The following is an 8018-nucleotide window of genomic DNA, read 5'->3' as shown; positions in this document are numbered from 1 at the left end:
CCGGGATCCCGGAGCTTTTATTGGGGTCAGCCCGTGGGAACTCCAGCCCTGAGCCCCACCTCCGAGACCACCCGAGCCCCTCCCCTGAGAACCACACCCCTGTAAGCCCCGCCCCAGAAGTGCCACACCCCTTCAAGCCCCTCCTCTCAGGCAGGGGTGGGGCTGGCGGAGCCCGGGGGGGCTCCGGTGCTCTCCAGGCTGCTGCTGCTGCTGCTGTAGGCGCGGGGGTCTCGGCAGAGCCGCTGCCGGGAGCCCCCCACGCTGCCCTCGGCATCCGAGTCCGAGTCGGGCGCCGTGTGCCGGCGGATGCGGGACACGGCCTCACGCAGCGCCTGGGCGTACAGCACCGGCCGCCGCGGCGGGGGCCGCCCGCGGGCACCCCTGCAGCCCCCCGGGCTCTGCCACGGGCTGCGGGGGCTGCCGGAGGGCTCCCGGGAGGGCGAGGGCGCAGCAGAAGGGCTGCCAACCCCGGGGGGCACGGAAGGGCTGCGAGGAGGGGTGCCAGGCCCCAGGGACGCCCTGGCATAGCGGACCTGCTGTCGCTGCGGGGGTGGCACGTACTGGGCACGGACCACCACGCGGGTGGCGTCAATGAGGACGTGTCCCCCCGTCCCCCGCTGCCCCCTCCCGCGCCCCGGTGCCCGCTCCCGGCCGGCTGATGCCCGTGGAAGCGTCTGGCAGTGCCGGGGGGTGCCAGGCCCTCCCGGGGACAGCTGCATCCCACGGGGCCACCGGTGCTTGGCCTCGGTGGCCGCTCGGGGCAGTGTGTGGCTCCAGCCGCCCGGCACAGCCCCCCGGGCCCGAGGAGCCGGCGGGGGGCTGCGGGGTCCCCGCACGGGGCGGAGCTGCAGGGTGCGGTGGGGACCGTCATAGGCGGGGGGTGCGATGTAAGGGGGGGGTCCCCCACGGCGGGCGTGGGCTGCCTGCACCCGCTGCATGTGCACCTCGTAGGTGGGGGGGCCCAGCTTGTCCCCCGACACCGGGGGCCGAGGCACGGGCACAGGGTGCCCCCCCCAGGCTCCGCTGCCCCCTGGCCCCTCAAGCTGCCGCGGGGGGCAGGGGGTGGGGGGTACCCGGGGCCGGGTGGTGAAGTCCTGCAGGCGACAAGGGGGGTTGGAGGGCACTGGGGACCAGGGGGGGGCCAGCTCGGCCACAAAGCGCTTCTCCAGGTACCTGCAAGACAGAGAGGGGGAGTGAGGGGAGCGAGGGAGGGGAGCAGGACGGACCCCCCCCTCACCCCCCCCGCGGTCCCCACTCACGCGTACTCCCCGGCGATGCGGCGGTAGGTCCAGGGGGGCTCGGGCCAGCAGCCCGCAGCCATGCCGGTGGCGGCACCCGGGCTGCAACACGCCACCGTGTCGATCTCCACCAGCACCAGCTTGGTCCGCTCGCAGATCCGCAGGCGCCCCGCACCCCTCTCCGGACCCCCCAGCATGGCCCCGGCCGACAGGGGGGTCCCCACGGAGGGGGGCTCACCGGAGCCTCGGCGGAGCCACCAGCCCGCCCACGCGCACCCACCTGCCGCACGTGTGCCCCCGGGGACCCCGTGTCCCGCCCGGTGCCACCTCGGGCCACGCTGACCCCCGGGCGCCCGGGAGGCCGGCGCACCGTGGGGACCTCACCGGCCGTCCCAGGGGTGTCGTGTCGCGTGTGTGTGTTTGTGTCCCCCCCCCTCCCCGCCGCCCCGCGGGATCCCTTCCCCCCCTGCGACAAGCAGGCGATGGCGGGTTTGGCACCAAGCGCTGCAGCCCACGCGGGCTCCGAGCGGAGCTTAGCAACCCTCCGGCGGCGGCATGGCAACCGGCACGGCACCCCCCCCCGAGTCCCCCGGGCCCCCCGGTACCTGCCCGGCGCTCACCTCGCTCCGCAGCCTCTGCCGGACCCCGGGACTGGCACGGACAGGGTCCCTGGGCCGGCTGTCCCCTCCCTGCCAGGAATGTGCCTCGCTCAGCACGGCCGGGCCTCGCGCCTCCCCTGTGGACACCGGCTGCAAACTGCGGTGTCCCAGCTGCCCGCGACCCCCGCCAGCCCCCCACGGCACCCTAACATCCAGCTCCCCCCTCCATCTCCCCCAGACCCTGCCCGACTCCCCCCGCTCACCGCGGTGCCCACCAGAGGGTCCCCATGTCCTGCCAGGTCCCCGTCTCTGTCCCATCCCCAGTTCTGGCTTTTTAGAAAAGCCACAGGCGTAACAAACAGGGATTTAGGGTCTGGGCGAGCTCAGCAGATTCCCCCTTCCCACGGGGGGGCCACAGCCCCTCCCCACACACCCCCTCCCAGGCCAACGCCCCCCGTGCCCTGCACGGAGCCAGGGTGGTGCCAGGTCTGTGTTTATTCGTGGCTTCTCTTCACACACGAAGCGGTGGCGGGTGTGGGCACAGCCGGGGGAACCTGGGGGGAGACCCCCGGGGGCGTGGGGGGGGTCCCCGGGCCGGGTGGAGCTGAGTGGGTTTCACCAAACCCAGGGAGAGGGTGCAGGGTGACAGGGATGAGAGGCCACACAAGGAACAGCCCTGGCATGGCTAAGGGTGACCCCAGCCTGGCACCCCAGGGGGTTCAAGGGCTGCCCCCATCGCCCCACACGGCTTTGGGGTGCAGGGCACAGCATGGGGGGGCTGTGGGCTCCCCCCACCCAGGGAAAGGCAGCAGGAGCTGCCCCAGGGCTGGGGGTTATTGCTGGATGCTGCTGGTGAGTGGGGGCATTCCCCGGGTGTCCCCACCAGCCCGGGGGGGGGCACAGTGATACTGAGAAGAGAGTGGGGGGGGTTGGGAGGACTGAACCCCCCCCCCCCCACATTGCCTCAGGGGCCCTGGGGAAGGACCAGGGCTTGCAGGATGTCCGAGAGGGAGACGATCCCTTTAACCACATCGCTCTCATCCACCACCACCAGCCGGTGGACCTGGGGAGGGGGGACACAAGGAGGGGCTGAGGGGGTGCAGGGACCCCAGCCTCCCCCCTACCTGACCCCCCAGCACCCCGGGACTGTTACCTCAGCCTCGACCAGGCGGTTGATGATGGTTTCCAGCGTCTCGTGCTTGTAACACTTGAGGACCCCCTCGAAGTAGTGGGAGCGGTGCTGCAGCGCCCGCGTCACCGTCACGTCCAGGTTGTTGTAGGTCTTCTCAGCTGCCAGGTTCTGGGGCAGGGACAAGCATTGGGGACGCAGCTGGGATTAGGAGACCCCCCCACAGTGTCCCCCCAACCCAGAATTTTCCCCCCAACCCAGGATTTTCCCCCAGCAGTACTCACAATAACATCGAATTTGGAGTAGATGTCCACCACGCGCCCTGGGGAGGGAGGGCAGCAGCTCAGCCAAGCCCCTGGTGCTCCGGAGGGGACACAGCCCCCAAGGAGGTCACCTGGGGACAGCCAAAGCCAGGACAGGACATCCTTACCCGAGTCATCGACCACGGGCAGCGCGGAGACGCGGTGCTGCACGAAGATGCCCAGGGCCACGTAGATGGGGGTGCTGGTGCCAACCACGGCGATGTTCCTGTAGGTGCCAATCTGCAGCTCCTCCAACGTCCGTGCCATGAACTCAGGCTTGGGCACCTCTGAGATCTGAGGGGACAGCGAGGAGACAGGGCTGAGCCAAGGCCTGTGGGGGGAAGCATAGAGAGCTGGGGGGATTGTGGGACCCCTACACAGGATCCACGCAGAGTCCTGGGGGTCCTCTGGCTCTGCAGTGTGTGGTGAGGTACCAGAGCTGTGCCCACCCAGAGCTGGTGATACCTGGCATGCAGGCACCTGGCACAGCCCAGGCTGGGGGTTTCAGAGTGACCCCTGGAGCAGCCAAGGGCTCTGGGGCAGCTTTTGGCATGGCCTGAGGTGGGGGTCTCAGGGCAGCCCCTGGCTCAGGGCCTGGCACAGCCTGGCCTGGCATTTGGCACAGCCTGGAATGGGAGTTCCATGGTAGCACCTGGCTCAGGGCCTGGCATAGCCTGGCCTGGCACTTGGCACAGCCTGGAATGGGAGTTCCATGGTAGCACCTGGCTCAGGGCCTGGCATAGCCTGGTCTGGCCCTTGGCACAGCCTGGAATGGGAGTTCCATGGTAGCACCTGGCTCAGGGCCTGGCATAGCCTGGTCTGGCCCTTGGCACAGCCTGGAATGGGAGTTCCATGGTAGCACCTGGCTCAGGGCCTGGCATAGCCTGGTCTGGCCCTTGGCACAGCCTGGAATGGGAGTTCCATGGTAGCACCTGGCTCAGGGCCTGGCATAGCCTGGTCTGGCCCTTGGCACAGCCTGGAATGGGAGTCCCAGGGTAGCACCTGGCTCAGGGACCTGGCACAGTCCAGGATGGGGGTTCTGGGGCAACCTCAGGCACAGCCTGAGCTGAGAGGCTCAGGGTGGCCCCTGGTACAGCCCAGGGTGAACATCCTGGGGTAACACCTGGAACAGGTACCAGGCACAGCCCAGGCTGGGGGTCCCAGCATGACCCTGGCACAGCCCAGGCCGAGGGTCCCGGTCTGGCCCCCACCATCACCAAGGGGCAGAGACTCACAAAGAGCTTGAGGAACTTGAGGATGCGTTTGTGGGTGAGGATGTAGAGCGTGTTCCCCGAGTCGGGGTCGATGACGGGCAGGCGATGGATCTTGTTCCGGATCAGGGAGGAGACGGCGTCAAACAGGCTGTGGGGGGGAAGGGAGGGGGGATTTGGGGTGTTCCTGGGAGTGCCACCACCAGCTGTGCCCCTCTCCCTGCCCCCCGGGGTACCTGGCATTGGGGGAAATGCAGACCAGTGGCTTGAAGGAGTCTTGCAGATAAACCTCTGTGGGGAGAGGGGTGGGTGAGGGGATGGGGGGGTGGGACACGGCTCTGGGGGGCTCTGGGCACGCTGGGAAGGGTGGGAGGCAGCCAGCAGTGACCCCCCTCACCTCTCCACGTCTCTATTTTATGTTCCTCCAGCTCATAGATCTGCACCTGTGAGGAGGAGGAGGAGGAGAAACCCGGATCAGGCACCCAGGGCCAGGTGGGGCAGGCAGAGCCCGACCTGAGCCCCCCGCAGACCCCGGCCCTCACCATGGGGGATTTGTAGTAGCGGTGCAGGATGTTGATGAAGTCGGTGATGGTCAGCATTCCTGGGGGGCAGGCAGGGTGAGGAGGGTCCTGCCAGCCCCCCTCAGCCCCCAGAGACCCCCGGAGCCTTCGCTCACCTACAAAACTTTGCTTTTTGCTGTCCCAGAGCGGGGCTGCCCGCACACCGTTGGTCACCAGCGCGAAGAACGCCTTCTTCACCTGCAGGCACGGGGGTCAGGGAGCCCCAAAAGTGCCTCCCCGGCCCCAAAAGTGCCCCCCCGGCCCTGGCACACCTGCAGGGATGTGTCGAAGACGACCAGTTTGGAGCTGGTGGGGATCAGGTCGTAGCAGCGATGGGATTTCATGAAGGTGGTGTAGGCACCGCGGTGAGCGTCCCCTGGGGTGGCAGCGTGAGGGGGCACCCCAAGACCTGGAGAACCCCAAAACCCGGGACATCCCCAATCGCGGGACACCCCCAATCCCAGACACCCCAAATCCTGTGGCATCCCCAGTCCCAGGACACCCCAAAATCCTGGGACACCCCAAAATCCTGGGACACATCAATACCTGGGATACCTCAAAGCCTGGGACACATCAATACCCGGGATACCCCAATACCCGGGATACCCCAAATCCTGGGACACACCAAATCCCGGGACACCCCAAATCCCGGGACACCCCAAAATCCTGTGACACCCCAAATCCTGGGACACATCAATACCTGGGATACCCCAAATCCCGAGACACACCAATACCCGGGACACCCCAAATCCCGGGACACACCAATACCCGGGATACACCAATACCCGGGATACCCCAAACCCTTGAATGCCCCAAGTCCCATTTCACTCCCAATTCCGGGACACCCAGCTCAAGGCTCTGGGACACCCCTAACTCTGGGATATCTCCACTCATGGGGCATCCCAAATCCTACAACACCCGTCTCAGGCTTCTGGAGTACCCCAGACTCCGGGATACCCCCGGTCACGGAGCATCCCAAATCCTGCCATACCCAGCTCCGGGATCCCCCAGACCCCGGGACAGGACCCTCGCAGCAGCTGCAGCCCTTGGGACACCCAAATCACCGCGTCACCTCCCGTGCCGGGACCTGCCCCGGAATCACCTTCCAGCCCCGGGGGGCTCAGCTCCGCCGGGCTCTCGGCGGCCGGGCCCGGGCCGGGGCCGGGGTCAGGCTCGGGGCCGGGATCCTGGGGACAGACGGGGGCGGGTCAGACGTGGCCGCGGTCCCGGTCCCCAGTCCCCCGTGTCCCCCCAGCCCCACTGTCCCTCCCACAACCTCCATGGGTCCCGCTCCGTCCCGAGGAGCCGCTGCCCCACTTCCGCCCGGCTCCGGCCCCGCGTTCGCCCGGTTCCCGGTCCCGCTTCCTCGCGGCTTCCGGCTCCGCTTCCGCCCGGTTCGTGTCCGCTTCCGCCCGGTTCTTGCCCCGCTTCCGCCCGGTTCGTGTCCCGCTTCCGCCCGGTTCTTGGAACCACTCCGGCCCCGGTCCCGGTTCCGCTCGGTTCCCGGTTCCGCCCGGTTCTCGGAACGACTCCCGGTCCGTTCGAGGTCCGGGTTCTGCCCGGTTCCCGGTCCCGGTTCGTGCCCCGGTTCCGCCCGGTTCTCGGAACCACTCCCGGTCCGTTCCCGGACCCGGTTCCGTTCGTTTCCCGGTCCCGGTTCTGCCCGATTCCTGCCCCGCTTCCGCCCGGTTCTCGGAACCACTCCCGATCCGTTCCCGGTCCCGTTCCCGGTTCGTGCCCCGCTTCTGCCCGGTTCCCGGAGCCAGTCCGGCCCCGTTCCCGGTCCCGTTCCCACCCGGTTTCTGGCACACTCCCGCCAGTTCCCGTTCCCGTTCTCTGACTCCCGGCTGCCCGGAGCCCTTCCCCTCCCGCCGGGTCACGGGGATTATTTTGGGGAGGGGGGGTCACACGCGTGGGGACCCCCGGGGGTTCGGTGACACGGCGGGACACACCTGGGGATGGCCGGGGTGGGGGGGACGGGGACATGGGGTCCCCGGGAAAGGAGGGGGTGGGGACACACAGGAGGGTCCCCGAGGGTGGGGACAGAAATGAGGGTCCTCAAAGATGGGGACACACAGGAGGGTCCCGGGGCTGGGGACAGAAATGAGGGTCCCCGGGGGTGGGGACAGAAATGAGGGTCCCAGGGCTGGGGACACACAGGAGGGTCCCGGGGATGGGGACAGAAATGAGGGTCCCCAAAGATGGGGACACACGAGGGTCCCCAAGGGTGGGGACAGAAATGAGGTCCCCGGGGGTGGGGACAGACATGAGGGTCCAAGGGTGGGGACAGAAATGAGGGTCCCCGGGGGTGGGGACAGACATGAGGGTCCCCAAAGATGGGGACACACGAGGGTCCCTGGGGCTGGGGACACAGCTCGGGGTCACCCAGGGCAAGGTCACTGATTTTGGGGACATCAAGAACCAGGGCTGTCCTCGATTGAACCCGCTGTCCCCCCTGTCCCCCCCAGACCCCCCAGGAGGGATCAGGCGGCCTCGGCTTCTCACGCGCTTTATTTAAAATAACATCCAGTGGTTCCGGTATTGGTAAAAACGGGATTTCTACACGCCCCGGCCTATGTACAGCTCTGAAAGTTAAATTTCTCGTATATTTTTCTGTTAAAACTTTCTCATCCCCCCCCACTCGAGCTTTTCCTCTGTGTTTTTTTTTTTTCTTGCGTTTTTTTTTTTTTTAATTTTCTTTTTTTTAAAGATTTTTTACCTTAAACTTTTTTTGTTTGTTTTGTTGGGTTTTTTTTTGTTTTTTTGTTTTTTTTTTTTTTGCAGCTTTGACGAGTTTGCGGAAGCAGCTTTTCAAGATCGGCCCCGGCCCCCCCAACTGCACCGGGGCGGGGAGGGGGCACCACCCCCGTGAGACCCCTCCCCACCTTTCCAGGAGCAGGAGGGTCCCTCCCTTCCTTCCCCGCGCCGTGTTTGTGCGTTAAGAGATCCCGGCGCCCCCCGGGGTCCTCCCCCGGAGTG

The 8018-nt window shown here is 67.1% G+C and overlaps 2 protein-coding genes across 6 annotated transcripts; both read right to left on the bottom strand.

Annotated features, from left to right (window-relative positions):
* Positions 1–2188, bottom strand: DDN (dendrin). 2 transcript variants are annotated; one of them, XM_041401254.1, is made up of 3 exons: positions 1859–2188; positions 1260–1340; positions 1–1173 (listed from the first exon to the last, which is right to left on the bottom strand). In XM_041401254.1, the coding sequence occupies exons 2-3, from the start codon at positions 1319–1321 to the stop codon at positions 147–149; spliced, it is 1089 nt and encodes a 362-aa protein (XP_041257188.1). In that variant the 5' UTR covers positions 1322–1340; positions 1859–2188; the 3' UTR covers positions 1–146. The 2 variants fall into 2 exon arrangements, with proteins under 2 accessions (XP_041257188.1, XP_041257187.1); XM_041401253.1 differs by lacking the exon at positions 1859–2188 and having other exon boundaries at positions 1260–1848.
* A 126-nt stretch (positions 2189–2314) lies between these two features.
* PRKAG1 (protein kinase AMP-activated non-catalytic subunit gamma 1) lies at positions 2315–6480 on the bottom strand. Of its 4 annotated transcripts, none has more exons than XM_041401257.1 (12): positions 6316–6474; positions 6142–6226; positions 5312–5448; positions 5156–5237; positions 5022–5080; positions 4877–4922; positions 4716–4770; positions 4504–4630; positions 3397–3562; positions 3251–3288; positions 2991–3137; positions 2315–2900 (listed from the first exon to the last, which is right to left on the bottom strand). In XM_041401257.1, exons 1-12 carry the CDS (start codon positions 6319–6321, stop codon positions 2802–2804), a joined length of 1047 nt encoding a protein of 348 aa, XP_041257191.1. In that variant the 5' UTR covers positions 6322–6474; the 3' UTR covers positions 2315–2801. The 4 variants fall into 4 exon arrangements, with proteins under 4 accessions (XP_041257191.1, XP_041257192.1, XP_041257189.1 ...); XM_041401258.1 differs by having other exon boundaries at positions 5312–5415; XM_041401255.1 differs by having other exon boundaries at positions 5022–5237; positions 6316–6480.
* Between the last annotated feature and the right edge of the window lie 1538 nt (positions 6481–8018).

The sequence above is a fragment of the Onychostruthus taczanowskii genome, unplaced genomic scaffold, assembly GCF_017590055.1.
Source record: "Onychostruthus taczanowskii isolate IOZ18803 unplaced genomic scaffold, ASM1759005v1 scaffold188, whole genome shotgun sequence".
Lineage (NCBI taxonomy): Eukaryota > Metazoa > Chordata > Aves > Passeriformes > Passeridae > Onychostruthus > Onychostruthus taczanowskii.
Note: the sequence above shows the minus strand (reverse complement) of the source record. Positions and strands in the feature narration are given on the sequence as shown.